This window comes from Eptatretus burgeri, chromosome 5, assembly GCF_056783735.1.
Source record: "Eptatretus burgeri isolate ZD-2024b chromosome 5, Ebu_testis_v1, whole genome shotgun sequence".
NCBI lineage: Eukaryota > Metazoa > Chordata > Myxini > Myxiniformes > Myxinidae > Eptatretus > Eptatretus burgeri.
The window spans coordinates 93,373,470-93,391,052 of NC_140965.1; the positions used below are offsets into that span (position 1 = coordinate 93,373,470).

A 17,583-nucleotide genomic window follows, 5' to 3' on the forward strand; every position below is an offset into this window, starting at 1 on the left:
CCCATCTCCTTGAGATGCTGATCAACCTGTTGCAAACAGCGAGGCACGTGGTCGGCCCATTGGCCCCCTCCACTCACGAGGCTCCCTCGCTGAGAGAATCTGGTGAGCAGGATCAGCATCAGGAAAATGAGCCACATGTCCATACATCTCACGGACGATGCAGGAAACAAATCTCATTTGAGTTTCTCTCAGCAGTCGCTCGTTGGACACAAAGTCCGATCAGCGATAACCAAGGATTCTCCGAAGAGAACTGGTACAAAAGGAAATCAGTCTCTGTCTTAGATCCCTGGTCAGTGTCCAAGTCTCACATCCATAGTGTAAGACTGGAAGCATGAAGGACCTGGCTCAATGAGAAGACTCGGACTTTCGTTGTACTGCACAAGTACCGGCAGCATCACACCCCATGATCCAATGAATCCATGACTCCCCTTGCCCGAACCAGACATCTGTTGACTTCTGGCTCACAGCCAACAGAGACATGAATATCACTGCCAAGGGAAGTGAATCTCTCCGTGACATCAACATCCTCGCCAGAAACAGGTACAGACAAGATAGCAGCATCCAATATGTCATTGAAAGCCTGGATCTTAGTTTTAACCCAGGAAAGCCGTAATCCCACCAGCTCCGACGCCTCATTCAGCAACTCGAGGGCTCCCAAAAGCATAGCTAGAGTTTCTGCAAAGATGACTGCATCATCTGCCCAGTCAAGGTCAGAGATCTTGACATTCTCAAACGATACACCGCAGCTTGATCTCTCCGGCATCCTCCCCAGAATGCAGTCCATACAAGCGCTGAAAAGTGTGGGGGCCAGAACATGCCCCTGACAAACTCCAGTAACAACTGGAAATAAGTCAGGGATAGAATCAACACATCTCACAGCACTCTCAGTACCAGAGTATAGTTCAGACATCAAACTGATAAGTTTTGGGAGCACCCCACGAAGACCAAGAATCCTCCAGAGGGCATCTCGATTCACTGAATCAAACGCTTTACAGAGATCAACATAAGCTGCAAGCAGTCCCGGCTGAAGCTCTTGTTTGCATTCGGTGAGGATCCGAAGAGCAAGGATATGGTCAATCGTTGACATCGTTGGTGTAAAGTCTGACTGCCCTGGACGCTGGTATTGAAGCAGATGGTGGCGAACCCCATCAATAATTATCTGAGCAAAGATCTTGTCCGGCACTGAGAGCAGCGTCACCCCTCGGTCGTTGTTACAGTCTTGGCGATCACTCTTCCCTTTTCAGAGAGCGACAAGTCCCTTCTTCCAGTCAATTGGGATGATGCCTGTGTTCCAGGCAGAGCACAGAACTACATGCAACGACACGAGTACAGCATTTGCACCAGCATTGAGAAGTTCAGCATTGATACCACAGATGCCAGGAGCTTTACACATTTCAACCAGTTCATCACAGTCTGTTTTCACAAATGAAGGTGGACCACAGTTGATTGCAGGATCAGCAATAGGGATAGTAACACCCATGACATCCATGTCAGGTCAGGTTAGATCTGTGACCTGCTACAGGTACCATGTAAACCTGTACTAACCTGTTCCATGGTCGGGTTGTCGGCGACTAAACCGTCTCCCCCACCAGGTTTTCTGGTGAGGATGGTGTTTGGATATGGACACCCAGCAGGATTAAAAACAAAACCTGTCAAAGGGCGGAGGAGCTCCTTGTGAGCCAACGGCCATTCATATCTAGTGCCCAACTCTGTCTGCGGACGTCCTGCTGCAGTTGGGTTACTTTTTTATTAGGAGGTTGGTGGCAGGATTTGCACTCCGGCCACCGTAAAACCCTTCATTCCACAAAACACAAAAACGCAACAAAATCTGAAAACCCACTCCGTGGGAGTACCTCCTATGGAGCTTCCCTTCGCAGGGCAGCTCACCGGATGAGGGGATTGGGGCAAAGCCTTCAGGACCCCCAATCTTTGATGATAGGAGGGAAACCACGGGGTAACAACCCTGGGTCAGAATGCGGGAGAGTGTGTCAGAGTGGTGCTGAGGTGTCGTCCACCAGACGGCAGTCTCCTTGGGTTAACCTGAGGCGGTCCCTTCGGGTAGGTGCCTGGAATGTCCTATCCCTAAGAGAGGATGATCACCTGTCTCTGTTATCATCTGAGCTCAAGGGTTTGGACATCGGGATTGCAGCTCTCTCTGAGGTTCGGAGATAGGATTGCGGCGAGATAATGGTGGGTGGTTACACCTACAATTGGTCTGGTCGCTCTGATGGTTACCATACCCAAGGAGTTGCTGTAGCTGTGTCCAATAAGCTGACCCCAATGATAATTGAGGTAACACCGGTCAATGAGTGTATTATGAGATAAAGGATTCGTCACTCCTTAGGTGTCATTTCCCTGGTCTCTGTTTATGCTCCGACTGAGGCGAGTGATCTCACCGTGAAGGATGCATTCTACGCCACGCTCGAGTCTGTGGTTGATCAGTGCCCCAGACGAGATACACTTCTAGTCTTGGGGGATTTCATTGCATCGACTGGAACTGATAGGGATGGTTATGAGGTGTGTTTTGGTCCCCATGGGTCAGGAACTATGAACCAGAATAGCACTAAGTTCCTTGACTTTGCAAGAAGTCAAAGACTTAGGGTGGCTGGTTCATGGTTTCAGCGCCCACAAGCTCATCGCTGGACTTGGTATTCCAACGCTGGCGGTGTGGCAAAGGAGATTGACCATGTCCTCATTGACGGTCGTTGGAGGATGATCCAGAACTGCAGGGTCTACCAGAGTGCTCAGTTCCTCAATACTGACCACAGGCTTGTTGTAGAAACTCTAAAGCTTTACCTTAAATCCTGGAGAATGGTACCATCCCAGCCTAGGCTGGATGTTGGCAAGCTCAGGGATGAGAGAGTAGCTGAGGAGTTTGCGAACAGGCTGAGTGGACACTTGGGGGTCTGGGTGCTTTGGGGGGTCCTGAAGAGTTTTGGAGTGCCTTCAAGACCACCGTCCTTGATGTTGCCGGTGGATGTCTTGGAACTCACCGCAGGGCAAAGAAGAATTTTGTCTCTCAAGAGACACAGGATACCATTGACCAGAGTCGCAGGGCCAGGCTGAATGGCAGAGCTGAGCTGTTCAGGGAGCTGAGGCGTAAAACTGTACGTGCACTGAGGGTGGACAAGGAAGCCTATGTGCGAGGAATCTGTGAGGGGGTAGAGCATCACCTGTGGAGAGGTGATTCTCATCCCGCTTACAGGGGAATTCGTGCATTGCGTTCATCCAAGCCCATCCCTTGGAGCACTGCAGTTAGAGCAGAGAGTGGTAGGCTCTTGACAGAAGAGTCTGAAGTGAAGGCCCGCTGGGCCGGTTACGTTGAGCGGTTGTACCAGGCTGATCCCCCAGCTGTCGAGTTGGACGTCAAGGGTGTTACAATCCCTTTTGCTGACCCTCGAATCAACTGTGGTCCACCTTCGCTTGTGGAAACACGGGCTGCGGTGAACCAGTTGAAAAGGGGCAAAGCTCCAGGGATCTGTGGCATCCATGCTGAACTTCTCAAGGCTGGTGGAAATGCTGCACTCATGCCGTTGCATGCAGTTTTGTACACAGGCATCATCCCAACTGATTGGAAGACGGGCCTTGTTGTTCCTCTCTGGAAAGGGAAGGGTGATCGCCAAGACTGCAACAACTACCGAGGGGTGATGCTGCTCTCAGTGCCGGGCAAGGCCTTTGCTCGGATAATTCTTGATAGGGTTCGCCACCATCTGCTTGAGCACGACCATCCAGAGCAGTTAGGCTTTACACCAAAGAGGTCAACGATTGACCGTATCTTTGCTCTTCGTGTCCTCACCGAACGCAGATGAGAGTTTCGGCAGGGGCTGCTTGCAGCCTATGTTGATCTCTGTAAAGCATTTGATTCAGTGTATCCGGATGTCCTCTGGAGGATTCTTGGTCTTCGTGGGGTGCCACCAAAACTGATCGATCTGATGTCTGAACTCTACTCTGGTACTGAAAGTGCTGTGAAGCGTGGTGGTACCATCTCTGACTTATTTCCAGTTGTTACTGGAGTTCGTCAGGGGTGTGTACTGGCCCCCACACTTTTCAGCACTTGTATGGACTGGATCTTAGGGAGGATGTCGGAGAGATCAAGCTGAGGTGCATTGTTTGGGAATGTATGCGGATGTTTGCGGAGACTGTAGATATCCTTTTGGGGGCCCTCGAGGTTCTGAATGAGGAGTCAGAGCCGCTGGGATTATGGGTTTCTTGGGTCAAAACTAAGATCCAGGTGACATCTTGGATGCTGCTGTCCTGTCTGTGTCTGTTTGTGGTGAGGATGTTGAGGTCGTGGAGAGATTCACTTACCTTGGCAGTGATATTCATGTTCTGCTGGCTGTGAGTCAGAGGTCAATAGACGTCTGGGTCGGGCCTGGGGAGTCATGGATTCACTGGATCATGGGGTGTGGCGCTGCCCCTACCTGTGCGGGAGGACGAAAGTCCGAGTCTTCAGGTCCTTGGTACTTCCAGTCTTGCTCTATGGATGCGAGACTTGGACTCTGACCAAGGATCTGAGACGGAGACTTAATTCCTTTCGTACCAGGTCTCTTCGCAGAATCCTTGGCTATCGCTGGTCGGATTTTGTGTCCAACGAGCGGTTGCTGTGAGAGACTCGGATGAGATTTGTTACCTGCATAGTCCGTGAGCATCAGTTGCGGCTGTATGGACATGTGGCTCGTTTTCCTGACGCTGATCCTGCTCACCAGATTCTCTCAGTGAGCGAGTCCACTGAGTGGAGGAGGCCAGTGGGCCGACCACATGCCTCGTGGTTGCAGCAGGTTGACCATCATCTCAAGGAGATGGGGATGGCCAGACGGAGGCCCCTGGAGTACCGGCGGAAAGTGGACGGAACGACACGCTGTTCTGGCACATGCTCGCATACCTGACCTGACCTGACATCCAACTCGACAACTAGTGGATCAGCCTGGTACAGCCGCTCAAAGTAATCGGCCCAGCGGGCCTTCACTTCGGACTCCTCTGTCAAGAGCCTACCACCCTCTGCTCTCACTGCAGTACACTGAGGGATGGGCTTGAAGGAACACAATGCACAAATTACGCTGTAAGCAGGATGAGAAGCACTTGACCACAGGTGATCCTCTTCCCCCTCAGAGATTCTTTGCACATTAGCCTCCTTGTTCCCCCTTAGCGCATGTCCAGTTTTACGCCCCAGCTCCCTGAACAGCTCAGCTCTTCCATTCAGCCTGGCCCTGCGACTCTGATCAATGGTATCCAGTGTCCCTTGAGAGACAAAATTATTCTTCACCCGACAGGGAGTTACAAGACATCCACCGGCAATATCACGGACAGTAGTCTTGAAGGCAATCCACAACTCCTCAGGATCCCCCAAAGCACCCAGGCCCTCCAAATCTCCACTCAGCCTGTTCGTGAACTCCTCAGCTACCCTCTCATCTTTGAGCTTGCCAACATCCAGTCTAGGTTGGGATGATATCATTCTGGATTTAAGCTGAAACTTCAGAGTTGCTACAACAAGCCTGTGTCAGTTTTGAGGAACTGAGCACTCTGGTAGACCCTGCAGTTCTGGATTATCCTCCAGCCACCATCAACGAGCACATGGTCATTCGCCTTTGCCACACCACCATCGTTGGAATACCAAGTCCAGCGATGAGCCTGTGGGTGCTGAAGCCATGAACGAGCCATCTTCTGGATTATCCTCCAGCGACCATCAATGAGCACAAGGTCAATCGCCTTTGCCACACCACCATCGTTGGAATACCAAGTCCAGCAATGACCCTATGGGTGCTGAAGCCATGAACCAGCCACCCTGTCCATGACTTCTTGCAAAGTCAAGGAAATGAGTGCTATTCTGGTTCACAGTTCCAGACCCATGGGGACCAACACACGTCTCATAACCATCCTGATCAGTTCCAGTCGATGCATTGAAATCCCCCAAGACTAGAAGAGTATCTCGTCTGGGGCACTGATCAACCACAGACTCGAGCATGGCATATAATGCGTCTTTCACGGTGAGAGCACTCGCCTCAGTCGGAGCAGAGACAGAGACCATGGAAATGACACCCAAGGAGTGATGAATCCTTCGTCTCATAATACGCTCCTTGACCGGTGTTACCTCAATTATCATTGGGGTCAGCTTATTGGACATAGCTGCAGCAACTCCTTGGGCATGGTAGCCATCAGATTTACCAGACCAATATTACGTTACTCTACCCACCATGATCTCGCCACAATCCAGTCTCCGAATCTCAGAAAGTGCTGCAATACAGATGTCCAAACGCTTGAGCTCAGATGATGACAGAGACAGGTGATCATCCTCTCTTAATAGGACATCCCAGGCACCTACACGAAGGGACCACCTCAGGTTAACCCAAAGAGACCGCCGTCTGGTGGACGACACCTCAGCACCACCCCGACACACACTACCGCAATCTGACCCAGGAAGGATACCCCGTGGTTTCCCTCATATCATCAAAAATTGGGGGGGTCCCAAAGGCTTTGCTCCAATCCCATCATCCGGTGAGCTGCCCTGTGAAGGGCAGCTGCACAGGAGTTATTCCCACGGAGGGAGTTTTCAGATGTTTTTGTGCTTTTCGTATGTTTTGCCGAATAAAGGGTTTTCCGGTGGCCAGAGTTGAAATCCTGCCACGAAGCTCCTAATAAAAAGTAACCCAACTGCAGAAGGACATCTGCAGACACAGTTGGGCACTAGATATGGATGGCCGATATGGAGTAGGAGAAGGCTTTGCCAACCATCGGAGATGCCACTTGCATAGATTAGGAACAAGACTTGTCCCAAGACTGCAGTGGAGCACTCCAGCTTCAACTGGGAGAGATGTGAGGGTCATATTGATAGGAATGCATTGACTGCATGAGTGAAGGATGTTACAAAGTCAGGTATGAAGGTCGGTGGTGTATGTCACAGGCAGTAAGCTTGGAAAGCAGAGCAGGATGCCAGATTGTGTCAATATTACAAATTCGTGATAAGTCCAGGGAGATGGTCTTGACCCCTTGTTTCAGATTTAGGGCCTCCAACCATTGTTGAGAACAGCAGTAGCAGCATGCTGTGAGTTGGGTGACCAGGAAGGAATCCAAACTGATGGTCACAAATCTTTGAAAACAGGAAAGACTTCACCCCATGAGCATTACGGAATTCCATGACCTCATATAATGGGAAGTAAGCTTACACGTCTATAGTTGAGAGGATCCGTTTCACACCCTTCTTGTGGATGGAGGCGACATTTGTTTACGTCCAAGCAGATGACAGGTGGCCAAAGGAAGACAGACCTTAGGTGGCAGGCAGAGGAGATGCAAGAGCAGCAGAGCAGGATTTGGGTGCATGGGCAGTGGACACTGATTGTTTAAATTCTTTCACATTTCATCTCTGTAATTAAATCAACTCAGAAACAAAATAAAGTGAGTTCATCCACTGTCTACCTGACATAAGACATTGAACAATGTAGTTCACATTTCTGAATCGTTTGCTTACCGATACCAAGGGAAACATACCTGACACAAGTTGAATGTTTCCTTCAAGAGCAGCATAAAAGCCTTCTCCTTCGATCATGTCCACAAAATCAGAAGGCTCAGGACCGTAATATTGCACTCGAAGTGTCAACTGTGTCTCTTTACTCTGTGGCACAGTGTCACATCTTAAATGTCTCTGGTGTTTCTCACTGGAGTTAAGTAACAAACAACTTCCTGAGTAATCAGAAAAAAAAGATAGGTTCTAAATTTGGTAAGTTAACGCTTAAGTTAAAGTGACTACAACTTTCTCAGGCACCGGAGAATTTCCAAGCCGCTTACTCCAATCCATAAATATACCATCAGAGATGGGGAATCCACCGCCATTGAAAAATAATTGAAATCAGATAAGCGTTTTTCCATTTATTACAAAAAACATTTTTTTCAACATGGCTGCCCATTCGGCCATCTTGGATCCAGCCATGCCCAAAATCAATAGGGTTCTTCCTTTTCAGGTGGTACATGTGTGACCCAAATTTCAAATCGATATGGCGAACAGTTTATGAGTTATCGCACCCACAGCTATAAATGTTGACGCCATGCCAGCCAGCTGGACGGACGACCGCCCCAGTCGGCCATCTTGGACCCGGCCACGCCCAAAATCAATAGGGTTCTTCCTTTTCAGGTGGTACATGTGTGAGCTAAATTTCAAATCGATATGGCGAAAAAAACTTTTTTGCCGCCTCAGTCGGCCATCTTGGATCTGGCCACGCCCAAAATCAATAGGGGTCTTCCTTTTCAGGTGGTACATGTGTGACCCAAATTTCAAATCGATATGGCGAACAGTTTATGACTTATCGCAGTCACAGCTATAAATGTTGATGCCATAAATGTTGGCGCCCAGCCAGCCAGCTGGACGACCGCCCCAGTCGGCCATCTTGGATCTGGCCACGCCCAAAATCAATAGGGTTCTTCCTTTTCAGGTGCTAATTGTGTGACCCAAATTTCAAATCGATATGGCGAACACATAATGAGTTATCGCACTCACAGCTATAAATGTTGACGCCCAGCCAGCCGGACGACCCGGGTGACAACAACATCCCCCTTCTACCACGCGGCGGAGGATAAAAACAGGACTTTCAGTATTGACAGACTTCTATCAAGAAGCGTTTTTTTTTACCTCCTGGCAAAGATGTCAGTGTAGCAGCATGAGGCTCCCCCCTCATAGCAAAGAAACTGGTGCCATGACCAAGAACTGTGCACAACTTAGAAATCAGTGACTTTTATCCTTTGAAAATTGTTGTTGAGCTCCTTCAACATGCATTGCCTTCTGACTGAACGATATTGTTTTATTATGACAATGCATGTTGAACGTAATACTTGGAAACAGCAATTGCTGAAAATGTCATATTAATGAGAACAATTGTTTTAATGTTTTAAAATTTCAATTTTGTTTGTTTATTATTCAAGACCCAAAATATGACAATTCCTTTTAATGATACGCAAAGTAGAAAAAAAACAAAACGAGAGCGAAGTTAATGGTGTGCCATCACAAATGTGTCCCATCAAAAGCAAAGTTGAAAGATGGCAAAAAGTTCCATCAGGAATGACCCAATATCATATGCTGACCGGTGACTCAAAATCTTCTGTTTTGACCCAGTGAATCCAAATCCCCACCTCATGGGGCATGAATCGGGGATCAAAAAGGATTTGAAAAACGTTGCATATTTCATGTGTCCCCCAATATTGATTGTATATACAAACGTTCATTTTTAAAAAATGGTTAAAAATGTGCCCATAATTGCATTTTTTTGGTATTTGACCTATTGATCCTGCCCCAAGGCCCCAGGGGGTTGGGCCAAAAATTAAACTGCTCTCTTCTCCACCTTCTTACCGTGTGGTAATCATAACTACCAAGTTTGGTGAATTTCTGCAAAACCGTTCAGGAGATAGCATGACGGACAGGCAGACAAACAGACGGAGAGACAGACAGAGACAGAAGGACAGAGCCAATTACTTTTCTTTCTTTCTTTTTTAAAGCGTGGGGATAAATATGAACACAATTAAGTTGATTATAAAATGTAAGATCGAGTGAAGAGAGAAAATGAGTTGTTTTTTTCTACATCAATCTATCTTTAGGAAGGGCACGTCAGTGAGTTTATTAATTACATTTAAAAACGTATAGCATGCTCTGAGTGTTCTTCTGCCATTAATATTCCAGCTCGCATGTTTTTTCTTACATTTCAAATTTATGTCCATTGTTCACATATGATAGGATGCAAGGTTTTACACAGTTTGCATCAAAACAAACCTTTCCAGATGGCAGACATTGCAATAGCACCTGCTGTGGGTCTCGTTGCAACTGCATGACCAGAAAAGAAACATGCCAGACGCGCAGTTTCTCGAACACCTTCCGTGCAATGCCACCCACATATGCCCGTGTGGTGTACCACAGCCAGTACCTGGTGGATACATGTGCCATCCATCAAAATGCGTACACCCTCAGCCTGCCAACACATCTACATACATTCATCATGATTAATTATGATGGTGATATAAATTTTGGTACGTCATTCTTTAAGAGGCTCTTCATCTCTTTGATATGAAAATTTAAAGCAAAATATGCTTCTTCATATACTTGTGAAAATGTATCCTTGAAGATAAGCTAAGCTGAAGCAAAAAAAAAAAAAAAGATTCGAAAAAAAAAGTCAAGGCAGTCAACATGAGCTGAATTTGTGAGAGCCCAGTGAAGGGCAAATAAATGCAAGTCTCAAACCTTGTTCCTTCATTGTAGCTAACTTGCTGTTGTTAATCAATGATGTTTTCATCACTACTTTTTAAAAATGAGGTACAGAGTGATAATTCAATGAGAATTAAAAAAAGAAAGAAATTAGGAAAAACAAAACATCTCTCACATACATCATCACATAGTAAATCATGCCTGAAGTACCTACAGTAAATAATACGTTTTCATTGGCAGATGTGGGGGGAAATAATAATAATATAAAACCTTCATGAGGATTGGATGAGCTAACGTACTTTAACTACTTAAGTATCAGCTTTTGTCATTGCTGGGTGTATAACCTCCGAAAACACTGTCAGGATCAGAGAAGTCAAATCATTGTTCTTGGCGATGATGTTAAAATGCCTTTGGACATTAATCAATGTATTTTCCAGATTGGGAGTAATTTTTCCCCTAATATTTCCTTTGAGAATTTTGCAACTGTTTGTGCATAAGATACATCGCAAAGGAGAAATTGGCCATAGAACTGGCAACTCTAATTTAGTGGCATTAATCATTTCGGAAAAGACGCAGTCCCTCTTGAGTTTCAAAGCAGGCAGTGCACCCCCACTTTGCATCATCACACCCCCCCCCACCCGAAACCCTTGAACTTAATTAACTCCATTCATCCTTCCTAAACCAACCCTCCTACTTGCTTATTTCAGTTTTTTTTCTCTTCTTCTTCTTCTTCTTCTTCTTCTTCTTCTTCTTCTTCTTCTTCCTCTTCTCTCTCTCTCTCTCTCTCTCTCTCTCTCTCTCTCTCTCTCTCTCTCTCTCTCTCTCTCTCTCTCTCTCTCTCTCTCTCTCTCGTGCATGCCCAATTATTGCCCTGCTACTCTGTTGTCAATTTTACCTTGCTCTTCCATGTGCCTTGCTCTTGTCGAGGAAAAAACAAAAAACAAAAAACAAAAAACAAAAAATCAAGAGACAGAGAGAGCGAAAAGGAAAGAGAACAGGAGAGCGAGAGAGGGAGAGGTAGAGGGAGAGAGAGATCATGGCGATACATTATCATCATGTAATAAATGGGAACAGTGGAATGCAGCAGATAAAGCTCACCAAGAAAAACTTATAACTTCGAAGATTGCACAGACATGCGTGAGTTCCAATGTTATGGTGTCTGTAATGTCAGTCCAATCCTCCTCATGTTGATCACGATGCATTAAGTGCAAACGACATCGATCCAACGTTGCTCCTGCGGGTGTTTCATTCTCACATGATTAAGAGTTTAAGGGGGAGGTTTAATATTGCACTTTGAATAAAAGAAATAAATTTGACTGCAATAACACTCTTTGCTCTGTTATAAGAGATAAGAATCTTGCTGACCTAATTTGAAATTCTCAGATTTGTCCAAATGTTTGTGGGGGGCTCTCAAAGATACTCTATTATGGTGATAGATTCACCTCAGGCACGGTTCCAAGAAATGAAAATTGGGGTGCCGGGTGGGAAGTGGGGGCTGGGGAAATGAACATACCAGTGAGGGACTGGGATACAGTGCGTTCACTGTCAATTAAAACCTCTGATTCCAAATGTTAATTTTGGCTATTAGAGACAGTCCCTTCACCGTTAATTAAAACCTCCAATTCCAACTGTTAATTTTGGCAATTAGATACAGTGCCTTCAGAAAGTATTTACACCCCTTGACTTTTTCACATTTTGTTGTGTTACAGCCTGAATTTCAAATGGATTAAATTGAGATCATTTTTTTGTCACTGATCAACACAAAATACCCCATAATGTCAAAGTGGAATATATATATATTTTTTTAGAAATTATAATAATTTATGAAAAATGAAAAGCTGAGGTGTCTTGAGTCAACAAGTGTTAAAATCCTTTGCTATGACACTTCATAGCAAAGGAGCTTACATGCATCCAAATACCTTTGATCATCCTTGAGATGTCTTTACAACTAGATTGGAGTCACCTGTGGCCAATTCTTATGTACATCCAATTGCCTTTGATCATCCTTGAGATATCTTTACAACTAGATTGGAGTCACCTGTGGCCAAGTCAATTGATTGGACATGATTTAGAAAGAAGCACACCGTTCCATAAAAGGTCCCACAGATGAAAGTGCATGTCAGAGCAGAAACTCCACCATGAAGTTCAATAAACTGTCCGGAGAACTCCGAGATAGAATTGTGATGAGGGATAGATCTGGGGAAGGGTTTAAAACAATTTCTAGAGTGTTGAAAGTTCTGAAGAGTGCAGTGAGCTCCAACATTAGTAAATGGGAAGAATATGGAATGTCCCAGACCCTAGAGCTGGCTGTCTGACCAAACTGAGCAATAGGATGAGGACTTTCGTCAGGGATGGGGCCAAGAACCCAATGACCACTCTGACATAATTACAGAGTTCCTTGGCTGAGATGGGAGAACCTGCCAGAAAGACAACAGCTTCTGCAGCACTTCACAAATCTAGGCTTCATGGGAGAGTGGACAGTCGGCACTCCTGAGAAAAAGGCACATAACAGCATGCCTAGAGTTTTCAAAAAGGTACATGAAAGAATCAGAGCATGAAGCAAAAGATTCTGTTGTCTGATGAGACGAAAATTGAACTCTTTGGCCTGGATGCAAAGTGCCCAATTTGGCACAAACTGAGCACAACTAATCACCCATCTAACACCATCCCTATCGTGAAGAATAGTGGTGGCAGCATCAATCTACAGGGATGCTTTTCAGCGGCAGGGACTAGGAGATTTGTAAGGATAGAGGGAAAGATGAATGGATACAGGCAAATCCTTGAGGAGAACCTGCTTCAGAGTGCAAAAGACCTTAAACTGAAGTGAACATTTACATTCCAACAGGACAATGACTCCAAGCACACAGCGAAAGCAACACTGGAATGGCTTCAGATAAGAATGTGAAAGTCCTGGAGTGGCCCAGCTAAAGCTCAGACTTGAATCCTATTGAGAAACTGTGCAAAGACTTGAAGATTGCTGTTCACTGACTCTCCCCCACCAACTTGACAGAGTTTGAGCAAATCTGCAAAGAAGAATGGGAGAAAATCCCCAAATACAGATGTGCAAAGCTGATACAGACATATCCAAGAAGACCACATCACCTTCATAACATTTCCCCCACACCATCGGACCCCAACTTCAGCTCAACTACACTCACCATTGACACAACAAACGATGACCACCACCACCACCACCACCACCATTAATCGCCATGCTGAAAGCTCACCGGTATGCTCATTGCGACACAACCACTGCCATCGCTCAACCACCATCACCACCAATGTCAACACTGCCTTTTGGGATCAACGGAACAAGGGAGCGACTTATACCATGATCGATACTCGTGTCTGGACGTTGTAGCGTCGAGCTAGAAGCACAAGAGTGCACTGGATTCCATTTGATGTTGTGTGGATAGACCTCGTGTTCCATTCAATTATGACCCTCATTGGGTGTCCGGCGCTTGTTCGTGGCCGGAGAGTGCAACTAAATGCCCCGGCACCATGTTAATCGAGGAGCTGTCACGTGGCCAAGTTCAGGGCATGTGAGGGCCTTTCCGCTGCCAAAGCCTTGCATGGGCGGAGCTAGCGCTTGGGTATTGGTCCATACACCAATGAGGGCACTGGAAAACACACATCGCTCTGCCTGTTCTGCTCTTAAGTGCCACCCCTGCCAGGGGATTATAAAGGGGTGCTTAGTTCACTGGCGCTCCCTTCTTCTTCTTGGGGTCATGGTGTGGTGAACAACGGGGCGAGCAGAGGGGAATGGAGTAAATGGAGCTTGACAGAATGAGCAGAGCTTGAGAGAAGGAATGGAACTCGCTGCGAGCAGGAGACACTAGACCTGTCTAAGTTTGTTAAACACTTACACGTCCAGAACTCTTTACACTCACGTTAGGCCTATTCTCTCACACGTTCTTTTCTTTGTTTCAAAACCCCCCTGACCCACATCTTTACACATTCCTCTTTGCACCTCATCTGCCAATCACCGCACCCCTCATTTTGCAACTTCCTCCGACCATGCACAATAGACACCCTCATTTTCCCACCCCCCCCCCGTTTGCCCCTCCTCAGTGACTGGAAAGCGTTGGTCTGTCGACCACACGAGGTAACAAGGAAGTCGCAACAACCTCAATTTTTTTTTCATCTTTATTGCTCTCCAACCTTCTTCGGGGAATTATTCCGATAGCCCCTGTCATGTTAGTATTAGTTAAGCCTGTGTAAATGTTGGATCGGAATAGCTCTGCCCTGCGTCTTTGTTTTGGTAAATACTTGCATTTATTTTTCCGCACCTCATCAGTCCTTGCTTTCCCCTGCTCTACATAAGGCTGTGTATTAAAATCCTTTGCTTATTGTACATATGCTTTTCCTTGCCCTAGCTTTATAAATATATATGCTTGTTGTAAATGTACCCAGTTTGTCATGTCCTGTCCTCCATTGGTCGAGCATAGTCTGCACATCATGCGAGCCCGGAAGTTTTACCCCACAGATTTGCTCTTGTTAGCCGGTGTGTACTTTGCAGCTCCGCTCGACCGCACCTGATCAGGTAAGTTAACGCAAGTACACAACGAGGGCACAAAACTCGCTTGATGCGGTCAATACACCGGAAACGGTACCACATGAAGTAGTGACACCCTGCCAGGATTGGCAGCACCAATCGGTGTTCATGGTTGCTTTGCAACCCACCAGAGCATGGAGTTATCTGTGCTCGGTGGCCTCAGGACCGGGCGTTTGAGAAGGACCAGAGCGCCTTCGCTCAGGGCGAACCTCAAAACCCGAATCCGTAACAATATTTTGTTGCAGCTTTTGTGTATTACTTGGGAGAGGTGGCTTTCCCTCTTACAAACTTCAAGGCTGAACTGTCCAACCAATCTCCTTCCTCAAAGTCATGGTGGCACCTTGTGAAGTCCATCACTAGTGTATGCTCCAACTCCATCCAATCCCTCACCTCAAACGACATTATTGCAAACTCCTCCTGAGATAAGGCAGAATGCCTAAACTGTCTTTACCTCCAAATCTCCTGTATCCAACAGACCTATCCCATTCTGTCCTCACCTGAAAAGGTATCTTACCCTAACATATCCACTGTCCTCACCTGAAAATGTAGAAAAAGTTATGTCAAGCCTTGATCCTGCTTTAGCGACAAGGCTCAGATGGCATTAGTGTCGACGTTCTCAAATCCTTCTCGGCTTTTTTTGCTTCCCCTGTTTCTTCCATATTCAGTTTGTCCTTCTTTGGCCACATCCCCCTTGCATGCAAGTCAATAAACACCACTCCCATCAACAAGGATGCATAAACAGACCCTACCAACTATAGACTTGTCAGCTTGCTTCCAATTACAAGCAAAGCAATGGAATCTATAATTACTTCTGATGCCTCTCCTGTTTTGAAACAGCCTGACCTCTGACAATCAGTTTGAAATCTGTCCTGGTCACAACTCTGTACGTGCTTCTGCTTCTCTCATCACCAATGGCTGAAAGCCCGCAATCTCAAAGAAGAGGTTAGAATCATTCCCTGGCCATACCTCGAGCATCCAACAGTCTGGCATCCTACTTTACTTGGCAAGCTCTGACTGTAACAAGGAAGGCCACCTTAATTGCTCAATTTCTGACTACCTCGACTCATGCTAGGACCACGTTGCCATCAATGGAACCCTATCCTCCTCTCTCCCAGTGGAGGCTGGAGTTCCCCAAGGCAGTATTTTGGGCCTAGTCTTATTCTTCATCTGCATAAATGACCTCTGTGATGCTCTGGAAAAGCCTGTTTTCCATTTTGCAGTTGATTCCACATTGTGTGATAGAGTACCCCATCCCTCTGCTAGGCAGGTAGCAGCTGTGTCTGCGCTCGTGCTCTCGTGCTGTCTCTCTCTCTTTCCTGATCTTGAAATGATTAGACACAGGTGTGATGAATGGTACATATCCTTCTATCCTGGAAGCTCTCAGTCTCACCCTATTGTTCTGGAAGGATCATCTTCAAATTAACTTACCTATCTCTTCCCTTGGTCATCCACTGGAAGAGCTCAGTTTCTTGAACCTCCAGGCCTATAACCATCAACCATGACCTATCCTGGGTTGACGATGCAGCAAAGTTGGCCTCCAAAGCAAGCCACAGACTGGGCATCATCTGTTGGTCCAAGTCTTTCCTTGGATAAGGAGAGGTACTCACAGTCTACAATGCCTTTTTCCACAGCTCAATGGCATACTGCCCTTTTCTATGTGTTGGCTTCCAAGCATTGCATTTGTCGTTTCTGGATTCTGTGGAAACCAAAGATCTCAAAGTATTGGAATCTCCCATGATCAGGCCAATGCTCAAGGTCTGTTGCTCTCACATTGAGGGAAGGTGGTCTCCGTTTTTTAACTGCCTCTTCTCCAACATTGCTCCCTCAGTCCTCCAACCCTCCCTATCTACTCCAGGATGCACTCATTCTTCCATTAATCCCCCTTTTCAAGTTTAACTTCCAAAATCTAAGCTGATGGCCCACCTCAACTTTTATTCCTTACTTATTCTGTCCGTGCAATTGCCTCAATTGAGTACTGCTCTTCTGTCTCACTATTCCCTTCAGGGCTTCAAGCAAGCAGTGCACCATCTAGTGTCATCCCTATTTCTGTTCCATGACCTTTATTACCTCATTAACCTTTCCTAACCCCACAACAATCTTACTTCCTAGTTTCAGTGTTTCTTTCCCTCTCACCTTTCCTCTTCATGCCACTGTCAATTCTACCTTGCTCTTCTATGAGCCTCGCTCCTGTAAGTAAGGAAGTAAGTAAATAAATAAAACGATAGAAATATAGATAGATATATAGATGGATAAAGTTAACGTCATATTGTATTTCTTCATTTTTCTCCCATCTGACTTTTGTTTCTCTTTTCCTTCCATTCACATATATTTTCCTTGTCCTCAATCTTACTTTTGCACACTAGGTTTTCTTTTCTTCCTTTTCACCCTCTTTTTCAGTTCTTTCTCTTTTCAGTTTTTTTTACTCTATTTTATTTTTTATTCCTTTTACTTATTATTCTCAGTTTAGGCGCAAAATGATTTTTTCTTCTTATTACCATTTCTTTTTTAAACAAAAAACCCAACTTCTCCAGTGCCTCGCTCCTGTTTGTGTGTCTGACCCTTTATCCCATCCTGTTCTCTAAACTTTGGATTTAAATTTAGCCTATTATTTTCACCTGTAAACTCTGACATCCCTACCTCTCCTGTCATCCCAAGCCCATCCCCTCCATTCATGTATATACACCTCTCAATCCTCAGTTCTCTCTCTTGCTTAAAGAAAGGTTCACACCTGAATCATCGCTCCATCGTTTTTCCATGGCAGTTGGAATACCTCTGTCAACAATTTTGACAAAAGTTGTCTCAATAATTCTGAACTTCCCATGGCTGACAATTCCTTACACCTCTCATTCAT

At 46.0% G+C, this 17,583-nt stretch overlaps 1 protein-coding gene across 5 annotated transcripts in view; it reads right to left on the reverse strand.

Annotated features, from left to right (window-relative positions):
- The window catches only part of PIDD1 (p53-induced death domain protein 1), a 63,296-nt gene that overhangs the window by 32,781 nt on the left and 12,932 nt on the right, over positions 1-17,583 (reverse strand). For all 5 annotated transcript variants that reach the window (XR_015058584.1, XR_015058583.1, XM_085882920.1 and 2 more), the window contains 3 exons: positions 11,276-11,411; positions 9,749-9,899; positions 7,483-7,606 (listed from right to left, as the gene is read on the reverse strand). Coding sequence is in view for 3 of the 5 variants with exons in the window: in XM_085882920.1 (XP_085739046.1) it covers positions 7,483-7,606; positions 9,749-9,899; positions 11,276-11,411 (411 nt within the window). In the remaining 2 variants the exon portion in view is untranslated. The remainder of the gene's footprint in view (positions 1-7,482; positions 7,607-9,748; positions 9,900-11,275; positions 11,412-17,583) is intronic.